Here is a 27928-nt window from a genome sequence, read left to right on the forward strand (position 1 = left end):
GTTGTGTTCATTGGCTGAAAGTGCTCAGCTGACACTCTCTTGCCATTTGGCTTCTATAGCTCTGCATAAATCAGATGCACATCACCAGCCTTGGCACCCAGCGGGGACCCAGATAAAAGGATACCATACTGCTAGGAATAAAAAATTGTATTCTTGGCCCTATAGCTCCCTCTGGTCGTTCCTCATGGAGTTTCTCAATAACTGCAATAATTACTATTGCAGGGTTAAGGGACATGGAACATTGCCTCCAGACCACTTAAAGGACAACTATAGTGCCAGGAAAACATGTTTTCCTGGCTCTATAGGGTCCTTGGGTCCCCCTCGCCCTCTGGGCCCCCCTCCCGCAGGGGTCTAGGGTGAGGAAGGGGTTAAGTTATTAATTCTTTTACGGCGCCGGGCTCCCTCGGTGCTGGGCAATCTCCTACTCCTTCCGACGTCATCGGCTGAATGCGCAGGCGCGCCAAGAGCCGCGCGCGCATTCAGCCAGTCCATAGGAAAGCATTCTCAATGCTTTCCTATGGACGCTGGTGTCTTCTCACTGTGAAAATCACAGTGAGAAGCGAGGAAGCGCCTCTAGCGGCTGTCAATGAGACAGCCACTAGAGGCTGGATTAATCCATATGTAAACATAGCAGTTTCTCAGAAACTGCTATGTTTACAGCAGAAAGGGTTAATCCTAGATAGACCTGGCACCCAGACCACTTCATTGAGCTGAAGTGGTCTGGGTGCCTATAGTGTCCCTTTAACCCTGCAATGTAATTATTATAATTTATTAGAAACTCCAATAATTAACATTGCACGGTTAAGGGGACATTGCACCCAGACCACTTCAATTAGCTAAGGTGGTCTGGGTGCCTCTATTGGTCCTTTAATAGGCAAACTAGTTTGCCTCATTACCAGGAAACAGGCTAGGGCACTCCTTACTTCATAACCACTAGAGCAGTCTGGAATTATGATGATGCTTGGAGTAACCTAATAAATATAAATATTACAAATGCATGCATCAAAAATTTGTAGTAAATATAATACAAAATGCATCATCCAGATTTGCAGAGCATGGTTTACCAGCTCTAGTATCTGTTTTCTTTCTAATAGCTACAAAGCACTGTTAGCATAATTGTTAATGTTTGCAAGTCCCAAAAAACGTTTATGGGGTGCATGAATACACAATATTCAAAATAGTTTTAATTGCATTGTGTGTGTGTGTGTGTGTGTGTGTGTATTTATTAGACAGAGGTAGATAATTTTATTTATTACTTGGGGTGGAGGTGGAGATATTTCAAATATTAAATTATTTTTGATACATTTTAATTAATTTGTTAATAGTGAAAACCTTTGTATAAAAACAAATTAGTAACTTATTTAAGCTTATCATGTTCCATTTGATGATTTATAATCTCCTGTCTGTTATTGTTAAACGTGTATTAATGAGTTTCCCTTCTTTCCTCTTCTCTGTAAACCTGCCTCACGTACAGATTGCATTTCCAATAAGTTTTGCTGCATTGGTGCCCACTGCATAAGTAAATGGATATATAAATATTAGAAATTTAATTATGTGATGTGCAATGATTCTTTTGTTGCTGTGAATTTTAAGTACTTTTCTTTAATCTCACTGAAAACAAGATTAGTGGATGCCTACTTTGTCATGCTGCATTGTTAATTCTTTACGGATTGTGTTTATTTTGTAAATACTGCTGTAGTTTAAAGAAAAACTAAATATGAACCTTCTGTCTAAAACAGTGGCTATCTCCATTCATATACGGTAATTTAACTGACTGCATTTGGAGAAGACAGTAGTTGGTAGATAACACCAGCAACTATTTTTACACATTGTTAATTACCTGCAGCTATTTTTGTAGCAACTGGCATGCACTCGCAAGCATGGGTAATGAAAATAATACTGCAATTTGTGCATCAAATCAATGCTTTTGAAAGGTGAAACCTATTTAATTTTCTCTGCAGGTTAATTATATTGGTTGCAGCACATCATGTTTTGCGTTTACTGTATATTCTTCTACACATCTAACCTGTTTTGCGTTAATATCCTCTTTCCTATTACAACTTTACTTGTAGCCTTCAATATATCTTTTTTTTTTTCCTGCAGCTTTCAACAAATGTATTTTTACCTTATCTAACATGCCTACAGTCTTTTTATCCCTTAATCTTTCACCTGTTTTTAAAAATGATTGAAAACTTTCTTTACAAATGTAGCTAAAGCATTTTTAAATGTACGCAAAAGTAATTACGTTATAGATGTATGAACATTTTCCTACATTTTGCAAGAAGGTTAACGAATTGCTCTTGAGAATTGCATTTACCATTTTTTTAAATTGTGCCTGGCACCTAATTCATTGAATGTAGACCTGTCTATATGTTAACATGTTTAAATCCATCCAAGTTTTAATGTACCAATTAATATATTTTCATTTATCAGGTTTACTTTTTGCTCTTCTTTTCATATATCAGCATCTCTGTCTGCATATACTTGAGTGGTTGTGAATTTTATGTTTTTTAAATCTGCCTAGTTTTACAGAATTGAAAGATGCTAATCGAAAAGTTAAAGTGAATGCCAACATTTATAGTTTCCGAAAGCAGGATGGGTTAATGTACTCCAAGTGTCTGTGTTCTTGTCTGATTTTACCATCGCAAATTAAACCCATTATAAAGTTGTGACAACCAACAACTGTTCATTTAGTACTATTGCACCGCACAGGTTACCAGCCAATACTAAAAATGATGCATTGTGGGTACACCCCTTTTTCACTCACGCTTATTTTGTACATATATGTAGAACTATAAAAAATGTTTAAACAATACATCTATTTACATTCTTACATTTGTTTAAGTTTAGCTTAAGAAATCTGTAGGCATTGTTATGTTTACAGTGATCGATCAGCTGTTGAAGTACATTAAATATAAGAACTTTGTTTTGAACTGATCTACAAAAAATAAAATCCAACATATAGTTTGTTTACTATCTAAGATTGTTTTGACATCTGAATGTTTTACGTGTCCTCAGAAAATATTTTTAAATATCTTTACTTGCTAGACCTGCTAAAAGAAAATTAATCTTCAACAGTTGTGATAAGCTGCTTATATGGCATATTTTATTGGGTCTGAGCAACTTGCAAATTCTAATACTGTCTGTGAAACCACAAGTCTGGAAGGACAAAAATCTATATCACAGTCTGCTTAGCCTATGATTAGAAGCCTAAACTGCAGTTTTCTAACCCAGAATAATCCTCCAAAAATAGATCAACTGGTTTTAATCTCTCGTAGGCTCTCTAAAATAGTTAATACAATATCCTTCACATTTCCAGTTATTTTTACAACACAAATGACTGCATTGCTAGTCTTTTGTCAAAATAATTGAGGAGATAGATGCCACGTGCCAGATTCTGCCCTTAAAAATATTAATTTCCAAGTTAAATTGTATGAAAGTCTCTAATAAAGTCCTCCACAACCTGAAATGTTTGTTTGAACAATGATAATTGAAAAAAGCACTGACTTATTTCTTACATTCCAGTATTTTCCACTTAATCAAAGGGCGAACAGTAGATAATGGATCATATTTTAAAATATAAAGTGTATATATAGGGATTCTAATACTGCCTGCTCTTTTAATACCGAAAAAAATTCCGTTCCCTGCTTTTCCAGTGGAAATCCCTAGCATCCTTTATTATAGGGTTTCTTTTCTCTGTATGTCGTTGAACTGACTGCTTGTTCTGTAAGGTTTACGGATCTTATTCTTACAGACACATTATCAGTTATGTTATTGCTGTGTAAATCGTGTGCAAGTATTTGTAAGCAACATGTTCTAGTTATGTATTGCATATGTTTTTTATGGAAGTCAAAACAATACTTATTGGCAACAATGTAAACACAACTGTTGCAACTTATACTCCATTACTAATTTTGCTAACATTAAATGTAATATCTGCAGATATATGTTTTAAAAATTCTATGAAGTAGCTAATCCATTTTGAAGGTAACAAAGCTTTACTGTGCTACTTACATTTGAATGGCTAATGGTGGCACCATAACCACTGCATGTGGGTGTAGTGGTTATAGTACTTACTCTTCTTTTAAACCAATTATTGTTGAGGCTTTCTTTTACTCATTGATTTATAGTCATGGACATGAACGTTCTTTAGATTCAGTGCAAGAACTAAATATACATAAATAGTATATGATTCTGAATGTCTGTTATTTTCTGTCTAGATTCATTGCAAGCTCAGCTTATAAATATGGGAGTCATACCCACATTGGTGAAACTGCTTGGAGTTCATTCCCAGAATGCTGCTTTGACAGAAATGTGCCTTGTTGCATTTGGTAATTTAGCAGAACTTGGTAAGTATTTTACAAGGTTTGTTAATCGTAATAAGAGAGATAAGCAGAATAAATTGCTTTGTGATTTATGTTTGCTAAGAAGCTACATATTGAATGCAGTATTTTTTTCCCTTTATTTTACTGGTTTTAATTACAATGTAGGCCGCTACGAAACAATTTCAAGGACAAAAAATAAATATATAAATATATATATATATATATATATATATATATATATATATTTGTGTGTATATATATATATATTTGTGTGTGTGTGTATATATATATATATGTTTAAACACGGGGCATTTAAAATGAATGATTGACCCAGGTAGTGGCACTCTATTAAATTTATTTAAAGAGATAGATATAAATACATGGCACCTGCATATGGAGCTGATCACATTACAGTACTACCACAAGGAAGTCTTACCTACTAGTAGTAAAGTCTTAAATGTATAATCAGCACTTAAAGTCTAAGTACACACAAGTAAAAGGACCCGTAAATGTTTAAGCCAGAGTTCCCAGATTAACCGGTATTTAAATATTTTTTTTCTCATGACCGTTTCATTTCCTACAATCTCTGATTGTATTCAACAAGCCATACCAGTCTGTTAGTGGCGACTGAATAAGTGATTTTGCCGAGGTCAGAAGGCCAAGTAAAAAGAGTATTTATATTGAAATCAATAACCTTGATTTAGGTGTAAATGGGAACTGTTGAAAGATAAGTTTCTCAATTGTTGCATGTACATTTTCCCAGAAACTATTAACAGCTTAACAAATCCATTAAATGTGAGAAAAGAACCTTCACGAATGTTTATGCCGATTAAAAAAAAAAAAAAAGAAAGTCTGCATTAGGAAACCTATTATGTAAAACAAATGTAGTTAGATACCAATGCATCATAAACTAAAAGGGACCAGTTTGGGCACGCGTCATAACAACCTCACATGTAGGTGTTAAGTGCCAGTATGCCTCCCTCTTTCTGAAATCCTACATAACAGGGGTGCCGATGATTGGCTTTGAACAGTGAGCTGATGCTCTAATTATATATATATATATATATATATATATATATATATATATATATATATTGGAATAAACTACCCCTTTTTTCATCTACCAAGTCCTTGGAGCGTGTATATATATATATATATATATATATATATATATATATATATGTATGTGTGTATATGTATGTATGTATGTGTGTATATATATATACACGCTCCAAGGACTTGGTAGATGAAAAAGGGGGTAAAAAAAAAGGAAAGAAAAGGGGGCTAGAGGAAGCCTATGTGGAGAGTGGAGGGGGTCCCTACCTTTTAATAATCCTAAGGGAACAAAGCATAAGTAAATAAAATAAATAGACAGGAAGGTAGTGAGAGACCAATCAAAATGGGAAAATATCCAGAAAAGCAGCTGCTCACTAAACCTGAAGCAAGCTGTTTAGTATCCTAATTCCAAAAGTAAAAAATCCCCCCAGAGGTGTGTCACAATAATTGGTTCAAAGTAGTTTAGAGAACTTAAGTGGAGCTAGACTGGGAAAACTGCAGACTCTAAAAAGAGACCCTAATAAACCCCAAGTTACTCAGCCCATAACAGAGACCCTTGTATAGGGTCAACTGTCCCTAAGTACCTCAGCAATAGTGGGTGACCCACTAGTGCCAACGAAAATTCCAAATCCCTGCCTAGACAGGAAGGTAGTGAGAGACCAATCCGAGGGGAATATATACAGGAAAGCAGCTGCTCACTAAACCTGAAGCAAGCTGTTTAGTATCCTAATTCCAAAAGTAAAAAATCCCCCAGAGGTGTGTCACAATAATTGGTTCAAAGTAGTTTAGAGGACTTCAGTGGAGCTAGACTGGGAAAACTGCAGACTCTGAAAAGAGACCCTAATAAACCCCAAGTTGCTCAGCCCATAACAGAGACCCTTGTATAGGGTAAACTGTCCCTAAGTACCTCAGCAGTAGTGGATAACCCACTAGTGCCTACGAGAATTCCAAATCCCTGCCTGTCTAAATAACTTAAATAAATCAATTTGAAATTAATCCATAAGTGCTACCAATAAAAAGTGCAAAAATAAATAAATGAATATAAGGCTAGCTCGACGCGCGTTTCGGCGTTTCAGCACGCCGTCGTCAGGAGCAATGAACTTGTAGTGTTCCCTGTAGCTGTTTAAATACCTTAGTATCTGATAAAAACTGCTGCCGGCTGTGTGCGGTCACGTGGGTTGCCGTTCGCGTCCGTCCGTGATTGGTTGGATCGCTCGCTCAGTCCCACCTCTCCTGGCCGCGTCATATGACGCGGACCGGGAGATGCTAGGAGTAGAGTGGGTGTGTGTGTGTGACGTCTCTAGCCGCGCCCCTTGTCAGCCGCGTCATATTACGCGGTATCTGACGTGGGCGGCGATGCGTGTCCGCACACAAACACGGAATGATATCCGCCCCCAAAAACGAGAAGGGACAGCAACGGAATTTATGATTCAAGTATAACATAGTAATCAGTGTTAATAAGGTTACTTGTGACAGTTGGTCTAAGGGATACAGTATATGCAGCCCAGGGGATGGAACTATAGTGTCATGTCGGTCGCATAATGCCTAATTTAAAGGTGTAGACTTGCGAGGGAGGTATGACAAAATATGAACAGCAGTACGAATAAATGTACTTATTGTAACAGTTAATCTGAAGGTTACAAGATAATGCAGCCCATAAATCAGAACTGTGAAGTCATGTCAGTCGCATAGTACCTAATTTAAAGGTATAAACTTGCGAAAGAGACATGACAAAAATTTTAATTGTGTCAAGAGTTGTTTGCATATTTCCAGGATCGTACATTTGGATTATCTGATCGATTAACAAACACTTTGTGGTTATCCAAAGTAGCATATCTTGCAGACATATTCACAAAATTTAAATGACATATGTTTATCACTCCAAGGAAAAAACACTAATATTTTTAATGCAAGAGATAAAATATTTTCGCCGTCTCGTAAGCTGCAGTTTTGTTCCTCATTTGTTGATCAAAATAATTTGAACTCTTTGCCGCTTTTCTTGAATCAGAAATTGAACTTGAAGATGAAATTCACAATGAAAGTGTAGATCACCTCCCCACCATTTAATCACATCTACCAGTATTTTCCACATCTACCAGTATCACATCTAATCAGTATTTTCCATTCTTGTATGAAAACAATGAGTGGATTTGAAATCCATTCATAAAAGACAAGCTAGCCAATTTTTATGATGTAGATTTTGAAAGTCTGATCGATATAAGGTCTGACAGTCAACTAAGCCAAAAATTTCAAGAGGTTTCTCTTATTGCTTTTTGGGGTGATTTACGCAAACAATACCCAGAAATGTGCCAGTGGGCAATCAAAGTTCTGTTGCCATTCGCCAGCACATACTTATGTGCAACTGGATTCTCACTTTACTCTGCAACAAAAACAAAGTATCGAAATCGGTTTGACGCAACTGCAGACATGAGGATACAATTGTCAACAATTAAACCAGATATAAAAGGAATTTGCCAGCAAAAGAGAACAGTACACTGCTTATTGAAAGGGTTGTGCTGCGCTACTCTACGGCACACTTTTTTTTTTTTTTCAGGGGTTCCTCGGAGGCTCTGTGTTTCTCCCGCGAGTAGGCTGGACAGAGTGTAACATGGCAATGCTCTAATGCAGGAGGATGGAGACTTAGCCTGCAGCCGGAGGAGCTGCAGGCTAAAGTGAACATGCCACCATTGGACCACCAGGGCTTGCAGCATTATGTCCCCCTCCCCGGTAAATGTAAGAATAAGGGAGGGGGAGACATTAAGATAGATTTTCACATCTCACACACCTACACACAGCATAAACCCTATGCACCCTTCACACGCAAACACACACTAAGAACCCCTCATACACACTGCCCCCCTTACACACACACAGACTGCCTCCCTCATATATGCACTGCACCCTCCACACACACTGCACCCCTCACACTCGCACTGCCCACTCACACACACACTGCCACCTCATACATGCACTGCACCTCTGACACACACACTACACCCTTCACACACACACACACTACACCCATCACACACACACACACACACATCACCTCACAGACACACATAGACAAAAAAAAGTAAAGAAAATTTAAAAAAAATAGATAAATTTAAGTACATATTTTTAAAAAAAATCCTCCTTTCTAAAAGAAATTTGAAAAAACAAAAAAAACGCACTTGCGCTACAAAATTAGTTACTGCGGCACTGGTGGGCAGTAAGTACATTTTACCATCAACAGAGATACAAAAGTGGGCGGTAGGTATTAAAAGGTTGACTACCCCTGCTCTAGACCCTCCCTCAGTCTTGACTATTTTTATATATATATATATATATATATATATATATAAATCGTCAATTCTGATGCTCTCAGCCAAGGAGGCATGGGGGAACCACATACCGCACTGGTCAATCAGCATCTCCTCATAGAGATGGATTGACTTATATGGGTAAAGTTCAGTGTCTTTGTGCAGAACGTGGAGACGCTGAACGTCGGTGCTTTACATTGTGACATCCATGGGAGATGTCCCTAGGGAGCCGTTTAAAGACTGCCTTTTCTCTGAATAGACAGTGCTTACAGCAAAAAGCCTGCAGGGACCATACTATACTCACCAGAGCAACATAATTAAGCTGTTCTGGTGACTATAGTGTCCCTTAAGGAACACTATAGGGAGTAGGTTGTTATTTTTAAATGCTATGCTTTAGTGTTAGTTGAGCTGTTTCGTTTACAAGGAACCCTTCAATTTACTCATTACTTGTAATTCAGCGCTGATGCAGCCTCTTCTGAGGTCTAAAACACATGCTTCTCCTTGAGAAATATTTTGGACTTAATGTGCATGCGCAGCAATTGCCATGAAAACATTACCATATATCCAGTAGCTCCAAAATAATAATGTTTTACATTGTGGGTGAATAAAGGTGGGGCCACTGCACCCAGATCACTTTATTGAAATGCAGTTGTTTTGGTGATTTTAGAGGTGCTTTAAGTTGTATTTGTCATGACGGGTATCTTTTAAGATTTCATTGTGTTGTAAATTGTTTTTGCTACCTACATTTACCATGAATGAAATTCGTTTTATCCATATCTAATTTTATCCATACACAAGACAAGTTGGGCATATAGGAACCCTCACCACCTTCTGTTCCTATATGTCCAACTTGTCTTGTTACGACCACTTGTTTCACTTCACCTGTTATACATCTTTTTAGAACATGATGATGACACTTAATAAAAAATTTTTTTTCCTAAGTTGAACATGTTTTACTTTTTCACGTTTTAGAATCAAGCAAAGAACAGTTTGCATCTACAAATGTTGCAGATGAACTTGTAAAACTTTTTAGAAAGCAAACAGAACATGAAAAGAAGGAGATGATATTCGAAGTGCTTGCACCTTTGGCAGAACATGGTAAGCCATTTCGGAATCTGTGGCATGAAATAACTGATTTACAAAAAATATTACATTATCATTAATTATGTGTTATGGCTTTGTATCTACTCTTAATTTCCATTTCAACATTTATCTTACCCTTTAAAGCAAGCATGTCAAACTCAAAGTCTGGCACAGGTTTAGTAGGTTTATTTTAAAAAGTACAGTATAGAAGAAAAAAAAACGCACCCCCTTCTACTTAATCCCAGTCCCCCCTCTACTAAATCCCAGCACCCCTCTCTAGCCAACAAGCAGGTTCCACTCACATTGCCGCTGCCAGTATGCAACTCCGGAGTCCGGCCTCTAGTATACTCCAAATGGCGCCATCCGCACCCTGTGCCAAAGCCTGTGAAGTGCATCTGTGCACCTCCAGGTCCTCCACTGTCCAGCTGCGGCCATCACAACACTGACCGACACACACATTTACTGACACACACACACAGATTCACTGACAGACACGCACACAGACAGACACACTGACTGACACAGATACACACTCACCGACACACACACACACACACAGACAGACACAGACACACACACTTACTGACACACACACACTCACAGACCGACACATGCGCACTCACTGATACAGACACATACACACACACACACACACACTCACACACACTCACTGACAGACACACACACACACACATTCACTGATAGACACACACACACATTTACACATTCTTGCACACACTCACATCATTGTATTTATCCCTGGGGTCCAGTCCACGCGCACAGTTTAGTGATGTCTGGTGCCTGGTAACGTCATATTCCGGCACCTGGCTTCACTACAGCCTGCGCGCGCGAGGGAGCAGTGAGGAGTAGGAAGACTGAGCTCCTTCAGCGACCTCTCCTCCCAGCCGTGAACATTTTTGCAGAGTAGGCACCTGCATTGTGGAGAAAGCTGGTGCCTACTCTGCTTTAACTCTAAGCATGTACTCGCGGCTTGCCTGGCCGCAAAGATGTCTATTGTGGGTCACGAGTTTGACATGGTTGCTTTAAAGGGACACTAAAAGCGCCCAGACCACTTAATCTGGGTAGAGTGCCCTCGTCGTAGGAACTGCAATGTTTTCAATGCAGGGACACTATAGTCATCAAAACAACTTTAGCTTAATGAAGAAGTGTTTGTGTATAAATCATGCATCTAGTGTTCCACTGCTCTATTCACTGCAATTTAAAAGTTAAATCACTTCTGTTTATGTTAATGCAGCCTTAGCCACACCTTCTCTGGCTGTGACTAACACAGCCTGCATGAAAACATTATGGCTTGATTTTCAATTAGATGTAACTTACTTTAAAAGTTTTTATCTACTGCTCTGTAAATTGAACTTAAATTACACACAGGAGGCACCTGTAGGGTCTAGCAAGCTATTAGCAGAGCAAGAGATAAGAAATTCTAAATTAAACAGAATTTGCAATAAAGGACATATAACCATTAGGTAACTCTTTACAGAAAGTGTTTAGGAAGGCTAAGTTACATGCATGGAGGTGTTCCTAGGGCTGCATAAACAAACTGATGTAACTTCTACATAGCAGATAATCGGGTAGTAAGACTGCAGGGCCGTGATCTATATACCAAAACTGCTTCATTAAGCTAAAATTATTTTGTTGCTATAGTGTCCCTTTAAAAACACCTCTAGTGGTAGTCTTCCTAGCAGCCACTATAGAGGGTTTCCTTTGTAAGAACAAAGTCAGACTCTGTTCCCAGCAATTTGCCACTCATGTGCTCAAACATCCCAATGTTTCTCTATGTGGAAGCATTGGATTCGCTGATATCATCAAGAATAAGGATCTCACTCAGGGAGGGGCCAGTGTGACAAGGGAAGAAAGTAAAAACAATTGCATCTTTTCTTTACTTCTTGAAATGGAGGTGGGCACCTTAATAGTTTGTAGCGTTAGAAATCCATGTTTGTGATATGCTATAGTGTTCCTTTAATGTTTACATCAGTGCCTCATCTATCGGTAATCCTCTTAAAACTTTTTTTTTTTCTCCCTTAAGTTATTTTTTTTTTTTTGATGTGGCAAATTACTATACCCATAGATTTGCGATTGTAGAGAGGTGCACTTAATGGACATTTAAAATAGCCATGCATACAAAGGAAACTAGGTGAATGACAGTTCTTAATATGGTGATACATTCCTGATCTGAAACCTTTGTTGTACAACCTGACAAAATAGCATACAACTGAACTATAGGAGCAAAATGAATAAGCTTGAGATAGCAATCTAACTGCAGGTAGTGGACATCCATGATTCCCAGTTTACATGCTGCCCTGTTCTTTTGCACGCAGTGCACATGGCACTTGTCTGTGTCCTGTACGACAGCATCCATATGCCTCTCATAGTACATAACATATGTACCCAACCAAATAATTATTACATGACAAATCTGCAAACTCTAACAAAATTAACATTTTAATTAAATATGTGTATATGGATAACACTCTGACAACATAGACCAGGTATCTGGGTAAACCACCAGAATCTGCTGTAGTGACTGTCTGTGAGACTTAACATGTTCTATGGCGCAAGAAAAATAGGAGTTAATTAACTAGTACAATGTGGGCAAAAATGTGTAATGCACCTAATATATCCCTTTTCCTTTTATTTTTTTTAATCTTGTTTCTGGAATTTGCCATGGTCTCTCAACCCATTGATCCTTTGCAAAATCCCATTGCTCTCAGCGACTGAGATCTGTACATCCTATAAATTCAGTTGTGAATCTCTATACAATACCAAGTCCATTCTGAAATCTCCTTTAACAATGGACTTTGGATGGCGTTCAGTGTAGACGACTAATCAGTGCCATGTCAAAAAGGCCAATTCCTTTTGAAGAAACATGCCACCATTTTCCAAATGTATTTGCATTTGAACTATAGGAACAGAGATATTTTATAGCAAAGTGTCCTTTTAGAAATAGGTCATTTTCTGTATGCCACTCTTGTCTTTCCGTTACCACGACTACTGAAAGAATTAATACTTATTGCTGTGCTTTATTGCTGCAAAATGCATGAGCAGTTATCTTTTATTACTTACGCATTTCCTTATGTGACTCATGCTGTTACAATATTGTCAAGTGTATTATGGAAAGTACAGAACAATTATTTGCTTAGTACAGAAAATACCTGCAGCTCATATATACACCTGACCGGAACTATTTAATGGTGAATTTTGTGAATAAAATGTGTAACGGATCCCCTATACTTTGACTGAGTATATCTGCTGTAGTTCTCCCAAATCCCAAGTGATTAAAGCTCTGAACATCAGCCTAGACTTGGTGAAGGGTATAACAGGAATCATTTATTCTGGCCAGATGGCCTGCTTTTTTACACATCAGGGATACAGTCAAACACTCCCACAACACGCCCATGGATTTCTTAGTCAGCTTGACTGCGCATAAAATCACAACATATTAAAAATACATAAAAACACATATAAGACAGAGAAACCCCCACAAATATTATATTGTTAGATAGCCCTGATCTGAGCGCCCAAGTTCTCCAAAAGGCGCTCAGATCCATGCAGTGTAGAGGAAACACCACCGTGTTACATAGTTAAATAGTTACATAGCTGAAAAGAGACTTGCGTCCATCAAGTTCAGCCTTCCTCACATTTGTTTTTTGCTGTTGATCCAAAAGAAGGCAAAAAAACCCAGTTTGAAGCACAATTTTGCAACAAGCTAGGAAAAAAATTCCTTCTTGACCCCAGAATGGCAGTCAGATTTATCCTTGGATCAAGCAGTTATTGCCCTACATTGAAAGATTATATCCTTGAATATTCTGTTTTTGCAAGTATGCATCTAGTAGCTGTTTGAACATCTGTATGGACTCTGATAAAACCACTTCTTCAGTCAGAGAATTCCACATCCTGATTGTTCTTACAGTAAAAAAAACCTTTCCTTTGCCTTAGACGAAATCTTCTTTCTTCCAGTCTAAACGCATGGCCTCGTGTTCTATGTAAAGTCCGGTTTGTGAATAGATTTCCACACACTGGCTTGTATTAGCCCCGAATATATTTGTATAATGTTATCATATCCCCTCTCAGGCGACGTTTTTCTACGTGTTAAAGTTCTGACCGGCCACATACATGATCCTATGCCCAAACAGTTCACGGGTGTTTGGTGCTTCAGCCAGTCAACTTTTGGTTGCTCCTGTTGCTGCGATACAGGGTGCTCCGCCGAGCTCCTAGGTAGCGTTTGTTCCCCTTAGTCTCAGGCACCTACCCTCCAAAAAGCACTCTCCAGGTAACCTGAGGTAACTGGGAACCCACAAAGCGAAATTAGTCCCATAGCCGTCGCAGCTATGTACCGCTGGGACTATTTATGGGTTTGGTACACGCGGACAGCCGCCAGAGAGCCAGCATTCAGTTCCATTCGGATGAAGGGAAAGTGCCGAACCAGGGGCACCCAGGGCAAGCTACTAATGGCGGTTGGGGAGATTTAACTTCCAAACAGGGTCTTTGTATATGACCCATAGTCGGTGGGCAGGAGACCTGCTTCTACACTCCTCCATGAATTTGTGGCAAATGTCCAGGGCAAGGAGTGTTTGTCCCAAAATGTATGAACACCTTTTAAATATGCATCTCTTTTTTTTTTTTAACGTTAAAATGACCAAAATGTAAAAGAAAAAATCAGATCTTATGATGTATTAATTTAATGAATTGTAGAGCATTTACTTGCCTGCTACAATTACCAGATAAATGAGCAAACTAACTTTCGGGATTACCCACTCCCAGCACATGCAAGGGTCTGTTAATAGACACAGCCAGTGTTGGGAACTCTGCTCCAATTATCCTTCTCATTCATAGCAATAACGTTTAGTGCTAAAGGGTACAAACTGCCTCCAGTGTCCTCAAACCCCATTTTATTATTATTTCTGAAAATCTGTTACCACTTTGCATTATGTAATTATAAAGGAGATCAATACAAAAGTGGTGAGATTCCTAGTGCTACCACAGATATAAAGAAGCTCAATCTCTAACCATAGGCTTTATTTATAAAAATAAATATGTAATGTGGATCTGGGGTCATTCGTAATCCATTTGACTTAGTCGTATTAACATAATATGTGGCTAATGTTTCTGTTTTCTTTCTGTATTTATAAAAATCTATCAATCATATTTTCAAGTCCCAAGCTTCCAGACAGATCTAGAAGTTACTTGTCACCACTAATGTGTGCACATTTTGGTTTTAATATCCATAGAGTTGTTTCTGTGAATTCAGTGTTGATTTGTATAATATCCATGTAAGTCTCTGTAGCTATGCAGTTGTAAGCACAAAAGTGTGCATATGAATGTGATATTTGTGTGGAATTTCCCTGTGACAATATTAAAATATTTTAGTGGAAGGTGCAATCAGAAACAAGAGTGCATCGGTAGTGTCATTAGAAACAGTAGTTACAATCGGTAGAGAACAAGGTAAGTTATAGGTTAGTTGGAGTTGTAGGTGGGAAGGAGTGTGCAATGGTAGGGAGCGATGTTGCTTACAGTGAGAGATGAGTGGGCAGTTGTAAAGTAATGGAAGTTGCTGGGCAAAATCCCTTCCCTTAACTGCCCACTCTAACACAGGCAGCCTGCACTGTCTCTACATAATCACTCCCTCCTGCCTTCAGTCCAGTCACAAATCAGGCTTGTCTATCTTTTGTCTGTGTTTAAAATGTAGTTTGTGTTAGAGATGTAATAGTGTAGAGTTTTAGATTTAATGAAAGCACAATAAATCCCTAGCCATGAAGCTGGTGTGTGTGCATTTAAGTAAGTATGTCAGTCTGTATTATTTTAAGCCACCTGCTATTTTTGGTTGCTGCAGTCATAATGGGTTAACACGGCAACCATGGCACATTAGGATCCATCAATACATTAGTACTCAGAATAAACCTCAAATGCCCAATTGCATATTCATGACATTACACAACACACCACTTAAAGAGAAAAGGGAGCAGCCAGTGGGAAATACTGCTATAGAGAATGGAACTTTTGGAGCGTTAAATGTGTAGAGAGAGAAGTCCTGTTTTTATTCTCCATCTGAGAGCCTCTTCCATTTGTCTTTTTTTTTTTTTTGCCATTCCTCAAGTTTGAGCAATGAACACTGTACATTAGTGAGAGATATGCATTAGGCAGCATTTAAACATATATGTATCTTTGATTCACAGTACAAAAAAAAGTCATGATGGATTGTCTTTGATTATTTCAAAGCCAGCTCTTTAGCTACTAATTATGTGCTCTTTCAAAGCCAGGCCAGTCTAAAATATGTATTTTTTGTCTGTAACTTGATCAACCAAGTGTCTGTGTTTTAGAATAAAAATGGAAGTGGTTAAGGTACGATGCTGTATACATGGCTGGGATGAAGATTTGACTGCAGAAAGGAGGGGGGTTGTAAAGTAGAATGGGAGAGACACAGAATTTGGGCTGAGACACAGTGGTGCCCTAAAAGACACTTGTGGCTAAATGTCATGGGAGGTAGCGTGGGCATATCAAATAGTGGGTGAGCAATACAAAGCGGCTGAAAGACCAGCGAAGACTATCACAGAGGGATAGAACGGACTGTAATTTATACTTAACCCCTTAAGGACCAAACTTCTGGAATAAAAGGGAATCATGACATGTCACACATGTCATGTGTCCTTAAGGGGTTAAAGTGACACTATGGTCACCAAAACAAATTTAGCTTAATGAGGCAGTTTTGGTGTATAGATCATGTCTCCAAAGTTTCACTTGTCAATTCACTGCAATTCAGGAGTTAAATCACTTTGTATTGGTTTATGCAGCCTTAGTCACACCTCCCTGGCTGTGATTAACACAGCCATCATGAAAACAAAATGGTTTCACTTTCAATCAGATGCAGCTTACTTTAAATGTCTTTAATGCCTGCTCTGTAAATGTAACTTTAATTACATACAGGAGGCTCCTGTAGGGTCTAGCAAGATGTTAACAGTACAGAAGAAAAATACATTCTAAATTAAACAGAATTTGCAATAAACAAATGTAAACATTAGATGACTCTTTACAGGAAGTGTTTAGAAAGGCTGTGTCAGTCACATGCAGGGAAGTGTGCCTAGGGCTGCATAAACAAAGTGATTTCACTCCTAAATGGCAGAGAATTGGGCTGTGAGACTGCAGGGGCATGATCTCTATGCCAGAACTGCTTTATTACGCTAAAGTTGTTTTGGTGACTATAGTGTCCCTTTACGTACTAGTGCATATATTCTGCACTCTGATAAAGCTATAGTTTTTTTTTTTAAATGGCAGAAGTTGGTCAAATTATTAATCTGTATTTTTGAGATAACCAGCTATCCCAATCCCTGTGTTAAGCAGGCACATGTCCTGATGACCTACTAATCAAACAGATTAGCAAATGTACAGTATATTGCTACATGATAACGCAACCAAGGAAGCTCTCCTTTTCTGGTGTCTGGGCTGTTACTTTCTATTCACATATTTTAATGCTATTTTGTACAGGGGGGGAGGGGGGTGTATTTTGACCCAAATCAAGGTTTTAATATGAAATAGATGTGGGTAAAATAAAAAATATATATATATTTAGTTTTAACCTGGGGCTTCTAGACATAATTATTCTTTAAATACAGCAAAACACAAACAATTTAGATTGTTTTATCAAGGTTATGATGGGGAGTAAACAATCCCTTATCTACATCAGAAATTCATTCCGAGCCGCAGTTGGCACTGCGAAGGAGAATTGTGTTCATGTCAGCTGCTCCACATTGGAAAAGCTTTCCATTTAATATGCACTTAAAGCAACATCTGTTACACAAAATAATCATCCTGACAAATGACTGCCATTGGAAGGTTGATGTTTATTTAAGGCAGTCTGTGTGGGTGTCTCAGTCAAATGCATGTCAGTAATATCTCCAAGTGGTTCATTGTTGTATGTACAAATTAGCAGAAATTATTGCTCTTTAATTTATGAATCTATTCTTGATCGCTCTTTCCTGCAGGTATATGTTTCTGTTTATTCTATCGATGCAAATAGCAGTTGGCAAATCTCCTCACAGGAAAGACATTTACATTACATATAAGAGTCATTCACAAATGTGCCTAACTGCACTTCTAATTTATACACAAGAGTAAATGGGTATATAATTAGTAAGGATTATAAAATATTTTACAACTTAAAAGGGGAAATATCATACATCTGACATTCCAACGTAGACGCTCCCTGCTAGAAACATTTGATTCCTAATAAAGGGGAGATTTAGATTGTAAACGCTTGCTCTCATTACCTTTTTTTTTTTTTTTTTTTTTGTCATATATACCACTCCGACAAACATTAGTACTAGCAATAGGACCACAAATAAGTAGGGTAGAATATTATGTACATTACAATTTGTCAGCAGACCAAAAACAAAGTTAAAAGAAAGACTAGTAAATATCAGTGACCTGAGCTATCAACATAATTTATCTCATCCAAAACTTGAATGCACTAACAAGTGATGGTTCAAAGATCCCATTGTAAAAGCATGGGGATTTAATATGTTGGGATGGGTTATGCAACGCTCCTTTTGTTCATCTCTGTAAAATAGAATAGATAGGTAATAATAATAATAATTGGTCAAGGAGTCCCCCAAGTTACTTTGCCACGTATTAATGACCAGATCTGTAGATGTTATTTTTCTTCTTCTGTCTTCCATATACCACCTGACCTTATTTTTTAGCTTTCTTCCTTGGATGATGAGAGCCCATGAGTCATGATATATGAAAAAAAGTCTCTCCCAGGGGGAGGGGTTAGAAATGTCCATAATGCAATGCTTCAGCTGGTCTCCCTGCCTGGCTGAAAGGTTGACAGAGGAGTATTTGATATTGACACTGTACCTGTCACGTATCCTTTGTCTCCATGTGGCAAAAACCGTGATAATTACCTTCCGAAGATCGAGGGGAGTGCCGCTCAGTGGTTTTCTGCCATGGTGCCTGGCTTCTGCGGCATGTCGGGCACGCCGGCCGCTGCAGACCCACGCAATTATATAGCCCCACGTCAGTCCAAGTAAAGACGACGTTGATGTGCGGGTGATGTCACGCAAAAGATGCACCTGCACGTTTTGGAGTCAAGGGCTTAGGTAAAGCCAATCGGATCTGCAAGAGGGTTATTTAAACTCACTTATTCCTTAGCTCATTGCCCTGTTGTGGTTTTCCTTAGATGGTTATCAGAGAGTGTTTTCCTGATTGTGTTTTTCTGTTTTTTGACTTTGGCTTCGTTTTGACTAACCTGATTTCTGGTACTTTTGACGTTACGTTAAGTTCGGCCATTCTAAGGCCCGGTAAGACATTAACCTTAGTTCTAGGGTGTGATACTATTGTGTGCTGGATCAATATAATCCTGACAGTACCCTGCTTGAGTCTCTGCTTTCCTGTGTCATCACATTTTACAGTGATTATCCAACATCTGTTTTTAACTTATCCTTTTTTTGAAGGAACCATTAGTAAATGGCATCCTTCTTTTGTTCCTTATGTCTGAATATCTGGTAGTTTTATTACAGCAGTGAGAGATTCCTCTCTTTACTTCCCCTTTCTTCGTGTATCCTCTTTTCTTTCAACGCAGTATATGTTTTTCACTTTCCACTATATCAGATTCCCATAATACGATAAGGTCATGTGTATGTGCTTACTATGTTTTCTACAATATTTGAAGTCTTCTTGTTAAATTTCTCTTATACTCTTTAATGTCTATCCACTATCCACAACTGATAAATCGGGAATCCAAAGTGAATTTCAAGTTTAAGGCCAAAATAACCAAACTGAAACATAGCTGACTTGGACAATTTGTTTATAGTGTGACCTTAAATGAACACTCTAATGGCATTTTGTAATTTTTTAAAAGGAATTTAGTAGATCTAACTCAAAAGAAAACATGCACACGTTTAATCCTGTATATTTATAAACTGCTTGTAAAAGTTGCAGGACCCCCTTTTTTCCCTAGCACATGCTTACTGTGGCTGTCCAATCACAGCCTTCTCCATGGAGCACATTGAAAAGTCTTTACAAGGCATGTGCTTGGGGCAGTTTCTACCTCTTGAGTTTAGCTCCACTAAACTAAATTACCAGGAAGTAAAAGGTTCTCTGAAGGCCAATTGGATGTAACAAGATTAGTTTATAAAAGTGTCCTCGTGATCACATGGCCGGAATAGTCGGCTAATGCAGTGCCTGCAGGGGGCGTGCCTGAGCTCTCAGGATGTCCCCCTTATGCCTGCAAAAAAGTTCTAAAAGTTAATTAAAGTTGTTAAAAAGTAATGTAAAATACTCTTAGAAGAATTGATTGTGTATGTGTATATAAAAGTACTTGGAATATATATATATATATATATATATATATATATATTCCAAGTACTTTTATATACACATACACCATCAAAAAAAATATTCTTGGAATATATATATATATATATATATATATATATATATATAAAAATGATAGATACATGGAATGTGATGGCAGATAAGAACCATTCGGCCCATCTAGTCTGCCCAATTTTCTAAATACTTTCATTAGTCCCTGGCCTTATCTTATCGTTAGGATAGCCTTATGCCTATCCCACGCATGCTTAAACTCCTTTACTGTGTTAACCTCTACCATTTCAGGTGGAAGGCTATTCCATGCATCCACTACCCTCTCAGTAAAGTAATACTTCCTGATATTATTTTTAAACCTTTGTCCCTTTAATTTAAGACTGTCCTCTTGTTGTGGTAGTTTTTCTTCTTTTAAATATAGTCTCCTCCTTTACTGTGTTGATTCCCTTTATATATTTAACCCCTTAAGGACACATGACGTGTGTGACACGTCATGATTCCCTTTTATTCCAGAAGTTTGGTCCTTAAGGGGTTAAATGTTTCTATCATATCCCCCCTTTCTCGTCTTTCCTCCAAGCTATACATGTTAAGATCCTTTAACCTTTCCTGGTAAGTTTTATCCTGCAATCCATGAACCAGTTTAGTAGCCCTTCTCTGAACTCTCTCTAAGGTATCAATATCCTTCTGAAGATACGGTCTCCAGTACTGCGTACAATACTCCAAGTGAGGTCTCACCAGTGTTCTGTACAATGACATGAGCACTTCCCTCTTTCTACTGCTAATACCTCTCCCTATACAACCAAGCATTCTGCTAGCATTTCCTGCTGCTCTATTACATTGTCTGCCTACCTTTAAGTCATCAGAAATAATCACGCCTAAAATCCCTTTTCCTCAGATGTTTTCCTCAAATATTCTGTACTCTGCCCTGAACATCAACCCTGTTACATATCTTAGTATCATCAGCAAAAGGACATACACACACACACACACACACATATATTCCAAGTACTTTTATATTCACATACACAATTCTTCTAAGAGTATTTTAACATTAATTATATAATTTTATATATATATATAATAAAAATTGGGGGGAAATAAAATTAAAGGGACACTAAAATTAAAGGGACACTATAGTCACCAGAACAACTACAGCTTATTGAATTTGTTCTGGTGAGTAGAATCATTACCTTCAGGCTATTTGCTGTAAACACTGTCTTTTCAGAGAAAATGCAGTGTTTACATTACAGCCTAGTGATAACTTCACTGGCAACTCCTCATGGCTGCCTAAAATTCATCACAACATTCAGTGTGTCCTCCCTCTGCATGCAGACACTAAATTTTCCTCATAGAGATGCATAGATTCAATTAATCTCTGAGGTGATACTGATTGGCTCTGTTTAAATTTTGCTGGCTCTGCCCCTGATCAGCCTCCTTGTCAGTCTCAGTCAATCATATGGGGGAGCATTATGATTGGATCAGGCCACCACTTCTGATAATGTCAGCAGGCAGTGGGCAGTTCAAAAGGAAACAGGGACAAAGCAAGCAGCTTCAGACTTGAATACAAGTAAGATTATACTATATTTAGAGAGGCAGGAAGGGACCGGGGGGCTAGATGGTCGTTTTAACACTATAGGGTCAGGAATACATGTTTGTGTTCCTGACCCTATAGTGTTCCTTTAAATTTTAAAAAAATATATACCAGTTTAAATTTATTTTAACTGTGTTTTGATATTAATATACATATATATTTAAATCAAAATACATTTAGAATAACTTTACATATACATATATGTGTGTATCTGTAGCTATATATAGCTATATATAAATAAAAATAATTTAAAAAAATACATATATATATATATCCATATATATTTAAATTCTACAAATATATTTATATAATATTATTACATAATTAAGTCATTTTATTAATTACAATTTGAGGGACCTGCCTGACAACCCAGGCAGAAAGTTCAGAGAATTTGGTTCGCAAGCCCTATATTTAACCCTGTAACTTTCCAAGACACCATAAAACCTGCTAAGACTGTATGGTAGCCCTGGAAACAGAATTACTCCCATGATGGCATACCATTTGTAAAAGTAGACAACTCAAGGTATTGCAAATGGGGTATGTCCAGTATTTTTTAGTAGCCACTTTGTCATAAACACTGGCCAAAGTTAGCGCTCAAATTAGTTTTTTGCAATTTCTACACACAAATATGAACGCTAACTTTGGCCAGTATTTGTGACGAAGTGGCTACTAGAAAAGACTGTACATACCCCATATTGAATACCCTAGGTTGTCTACTTTAAAAAAAAAATTAAAAAAAAAATATGTACATGTAAGGTGTGATTCAGAGATTTTTATGACGGATTAGAGTGCTACAATGTCACCATTTTAAACTATATATATATATATTTTGAAGCAGCAATGTCCTACTTGTACTTATAGCCCTATAACTTGCAAAAACAACCTAAGAACATGTTAACATTGGGTATTACTAAACTTAGGACAAAATTTAGACACTATTTAGTACAGGTGTTTTTTGGCGGTTGTAGATGTGTAACCCATTTTGGGGGTCAAATGTAGAAAAAGTGTGTTTTTAAAAAATATATTTTTTTTTTATTGTAAATTATATGATCTGAAAATAATGGTATCTTTAGAAAGACCATTTAATGGTGAGAAAAACAGTATATAATGTGTGGGTACAGTAAATGAGTAAGAGGAAAATTACAGCTAAACACAAACACTGCAGAAATGTGAAAACAGCCCTGGTCCTTAAAGGACCACTATAGGCACCCAGACCACTTCAGCTTAATGAAGTGGTCTGAGTGCCAGGTCCACCTAGGATTAACCCTTTCTGCTGTAAACATAGCAGTTTCAGAGAAACTGCTATGTTTACATTAGGGTTAATTCAGCCTCTAGTGGCTGTCTTATTGACAGCCGCTAGAGGCGCTTCCGCGCTTCTCACTGTGATTTTCACAGTGAGAAGACACCAGCGTCCATAGGAAAGCATTGAGAATACTTTCCTATGGACTGGCTGAATGCGCGCGCGGCTCTTGGCGCGCATGTGCATTCAGCCGATGACGGGGAAAGGAGGAGGAGAGTTCCCCGCGCCGAGAGAGCCCGGCGCTGCAAAAAAGGTACGATTTAACCCCTTCCTCTCCATCCAGCCCAGCGGGAGGGGGACCCTGAGGGTGGGGGCACCCTCAGGGCACTATAGTGCCAGGAAAACGAGTATGTTTTCCTGGCACTATAGTGGTCCTTTAACGGTAAGAAAATTGAAAAACTGTCTGGTCACTAAGGGGTTAAAGGAATACTGCAGTGTCCTGAAGTGCCTGTTTAGGTGTACGGCTCTGCTCCAATCACGCTGAAAAGATGATTTTACTCAACGTGGCTGGCTCCGCCTCCTTAATATCGCCCAATTCAATGCTTTCCCGTAGAAAAGCATTTGGAGGATATTGCGCATGCATGGTAAATCACTGTGCTGCACCATCCAGCATCTCCTCATAGAGATGAGTTTAATCAATACGTCTTTATGGAAAACATTCAGCGTTTACTTTGAAAAGCCTGCATGAGCAGGCTATAGACACCAGAACCAGTACATTAGGTTGTAGTGGTACTGTTGACTATAGTGTCCCTTTATTAACTGTTTAGGTCTGTAGAAATAACATAAAACAAAAGAAAGATTAATATATGAGCCCCCAGTTTTTTTTTTTTGGGGGGGGGGGGGGGTTTAGGAGACACTGTGATAATCAACATTTCTCTTTGGGATTCTTTATGATATATATATATATATATATATATATATCATTAGACCTTTAGTAGCCCTTAATTGAATTTGTAATTCTGTGTACGTTATCAATATTTAACAATATTTAGTTTTCACGAAACTGTTGTCAGTTTGATTTGTGAGAATAAATGTCTACTTAATAACTAATTATTAAATGTGGTTGACACTTGTAGATGCAATCAAGCTCCAGTTGGTAGAAGCTGGCCTGGTAGAGTGTTTACTGGAGATTGTCCACCAGAATGTGACCAGTGAAAAAGATGATGATATTGCAGAACTGAAAACCGCTTCTGATCTCATGGTATTATTGTTGCTGGGAGGTAGGTATTGCATAATATAGCTTGAAAACAATGACGTCCAGGTTTAAGTGGCTATACTATTTTATTGAGCTTATTAGTTCTCCTTCTCAAGCTATGGAACTGTCTCAGAAGATTGTATTCTACTACAAATAATTGTAAAGGTGTATATAACACTCATGCACAAGAATGGTGGGAAGCCGAACATGATGGCTTCTTATTAAATAGAACCACTCCCTCCTTTCCAGGCAGTCTTTATCATAGAATGAGTTTAGAATACTGCCGTGGTGTGTGATCAGGAAAATTACAATTACCATATTCCATATCACCCCATGCCACCTTCAACCAATGGGTGATAGCAAAGCAATATATACACTGATAAGCCACAACATTAAACATTAAAACCACCTGCCTAATATTCTGTAGGTCCCCCTCATGCTGCCTAAACAGCTCTGATGCATCAAGACATGCACTCCACAAGACCTCTGAACGTGTCCTGTGGGACACGATATTTTTCAGAACAACTACAGCTTAATGTAGTTGTTCTTGTGAGTAGCATTCCCTTCACGCATTGTCATGCAAATATTGCCTTTTTAGAGAGCAGGCAGTGTTTACGTTGCCCCCTAGGGATACCACCTGTGGCCACTCCTCAGACAGCCACTGGAGGTGCTTCCTGGGTCAATGCTGCATAGTAGGCAGTACTGCCGTTCAACATCTCCACACTCTGCATGGAGACACTGAACTTTTCTCATAGAGATGCATTGATTCAATGCATCTCTATGAGGAGGTCCTGATTGGCCAAAACAGCGTTTGGCCCGCCTCCTTTCTGTTTGTTTTTTTCTCTTTCTTTTTTTTTTCTCCCTATGGAAAAGCATTGGATTGGCTTAAAAAGGAAAGGTTTAACCCCTTCTAAGGGGGAGGGAGGGCAACAACCTAAATGGTGGTTTTAACACTATAGGGTCAGGAATATATGTATGTGTTCCTGACCCTATAGTTTTAAGTCCTGCAAATCCATGTATCAGATTTGTTGTTCCAGCACATCCCACAGGTATTCAATAAGATTGAGATCTGTGGAGTTTGGAGGCCAAGTCAACTCCTTATACTCTGTCATGTCCCTCAAACCATTCCTGAACATTTTTTGCAATGTGACAAGGTATATTATCGTGATGAAAGAGGTCACTCCCATTAGAGAAAACCATTGCTATGAAAGGGTGTACGTGGTCTAAATGTAATATCCACATGCATGCCAGGAGCCAAGGATTCCCAATACAACATTGCGCAGAGCAGAATGCACAACACTGCCTCCGCCAGCCTGCATCTTCTCATTTGTTGTCCTTCCTTGCACCACTTTTTGTAGGAACTAACCATAGTAATCCAGCCATCACTATTTGGCCCTTATCAAAGTCAGTCAGATCTTTTAGTTTGGCCTTTTTCCTGCTTCCAACAAATGGAATTCAAGAACTGACTGTTGACTTGCAGCCCAATATATCCCACCCCTTGACAAGTGCCATTGTAACAATATAATAAATGTTTTTGCCCTTAATGTTGTGGCTGATTAATGTATGGTGGGAGGGACAAGTCCAGAAACAACCTTGGATAACAGACCACTTTGAGATATTAAAACTGGAATATATACACTTCCTTAAAGCAAAAGTGTCTCTTCGTTGACTAAAACATTGAAAATAATGTAGATCCTCTCTTTTTATATGATGCACAATTTTCTTTTAAAATGTGTATCAAGAAACATCAAACATGTATTACTGACCCTATACCATTAGAAACACTATCTAGCTCCCCATGCTCTCCTTCCCCCTCCCCTAAATATAGTAAAATCTTACTTTTATTCTGGTTTGCTGGTTTGCTCAACCCCTGATCTGTTTCCTTGGCTGATATCATCAGAAGTGATGATCTCAGCCAATCACAATTCTTTCCCATAGGAAAGCATTGGATTGGCGGTTGTCAATTCTGATGACCTCAGCCAAGGAAGAGGGCCGAGGGTGGAGCCAAACATCACCCTGGCCCATCCGCATCTCCTCATAGAGAGGCATTGAATCTAGACTGAAATGTAAACACTGCATTTTCTCTGGAAAAAGAAAAGTGTTTACATTAAAGAATGCAGGGACAGGCTATATTTACCAGAACAACTACATTAAATTGTCTGTTGTTCTGGTGACTAAAGAGTCCCTTTAATGACTAATGGCGAACTGGGTGTGGGGGGATCTTTCTAGATGGAGACAGGACCACTTAAAGCGTTAGGAATACAGGTTTACAATGCTTTACTGTTTGTTAAAGTCAGAGGTGTAACTAGAAACTACCGTGCCCTGGTGCGAAAACTGCACTGGGCCACCCCTGTGTGTCTCATCACCCCGCCAGCCTCTCCACATGTCTCCTCTCCCTCTGCCAGCCCCTCCATAAGTTCTCCCCCCCCCCCCAGTCCCTCCATGTTTCTTATTCACCCCTAAGCCCCCCCCCCATGTATCATTCCCATCCACCCCCTCCACGTCTCTCTCACGCCCATACAGACGCAGGCACGCCCATACAGACAGTGGCACGCACGCCCAGACAGACAGACCCACGCAATTTAAGTTTTTGAGGCCCACCCAGCCTCCCTACCTATTGGAGAGCTGATTTGGGTCCTCTCCCTGGGGTCCAGTGTGGGACTGTGCTATAATCTGGCATTTACTCTCTCCTCTTGTGCACAGTCTAGTTTGCCGGGGCCAGAATGACATCATATTCCGGTTCCCGGCATCACAGGGGGCACGTGAGGGAGGAGTGAGAAAATGCCAGATCACCCTCCCTTGCTGGCTACACTGCCGCCTGCCTCCTGTCCTTTCACCCCCTTGCAGTATATATTGGCAGAGTAGGCACCTGTCATCCAGATAAGCAGGTGCCTACTCTGCCTCATTGCATTGGCAGTCGATTCGGGGGTGCCCCCACTTTCGGCGTCTCAGACCGGCCGGACCCCCTGGAGTGACTAGCCCGGTCGCAGCTGCGACCCCTGCGACTGCGGTAGTTCCGCCACTGGTTAAAGTATAACTTGTATATAATACAGATTGTACAAATTTTATTTTTAAAACATGTTGTCTTACCGTAACCAGGTTTCAATCTATCTTTACACAGATGAGTCCATGCAGAAGCTGTTTGACGGTGGGAAGGGCAGTGTCTTTCAAAGAGTTCTGTCCTGGCTTCCATCTAACAATCACCAGCTGCAGCTTGCAGGGGCCCTAGCAATAGCAAACTTTGCAAGAAATGGTAATGGTCATAAGTATTTATTTGTTCTTAATTATGTGTATTACTGAAAATTTCAGATTTTATGGCTAGATATTGATCTTATCTGCTTTACCTCTGTTAAGTATTGAGAACTACATTTCCAAGAGACAAGATTGAACTCTTCACATTGAAACAAACAGCATTATATCATATTTTCATCTCTTGCACAGGGGTTAAAGGGACATAAAATATAGGATAGATAGATATAGAGCATAAAGTTCATAGAGCCATGTGCTACTCAGTTCAGAGAGTAAATATTAACTACACTACAATTATTTGGGCATGTTTAAGGCACACATTTTTTTTCAATAATAGTATGCCATACACACTTTTGAAATAAAATAAATATGCATGTATGAAATTAAGGTATGCTAAACAGCTTCAAAGGCATATTTTGCCATTGATAATGTTTAAACTCTGAAAAAGTACGGTATATGAAATGTTTTTTTTAAATAGTCATTAAATTA

At 38.7% G+C, this 27928-nt stretch overlaps 1 protein-coding gene across 2 annotated transcripts in view; it reads left to right on the top strand.

The window, feature by feature from the left end:
- The window catches only part of RAP1GDS1 (Rap1 GTPase-GDP dissociation stimulator 1), a 138429-nt gene that overhangs the window by 80266 nt on the left and 30235 nt on the right, over positions 1-27928 (top strand). For both annotated transcript variants that reach the window (XM_063458611.1, XM_063458612.1), the window contains 4 exons: positions 4221-4349; positions 9656-9781; positions 24072-24215; positions 27312-27443. In XM_063458611.1, coding sequence (XP_063314681.1) covers positions 4221-4349; positions 9656-9781; positions 24072-24215; positions 27312-27443 — 531 coding nt within the window. The remainder of the gene's footprint in view (positions 1-4220; positions 4350-9655; positions 9782-24071; positions 24216-27311; positions 27444-27928) is intronic.

Source organism: Pelobates fuscus, chromosome 6 (assembly GCF_036172605.1).
Source record: "Pelobates fuscus isolate aPelFus1 chromosome 6, aPelFus1.pri, whole genome shotgun sequence".
Lineage (NCBI taxonomy): Eukaryota > Metazoa > Chordata > Amphibia > Anura > Pelobatidae > Pelobates > Pelobates fuscus.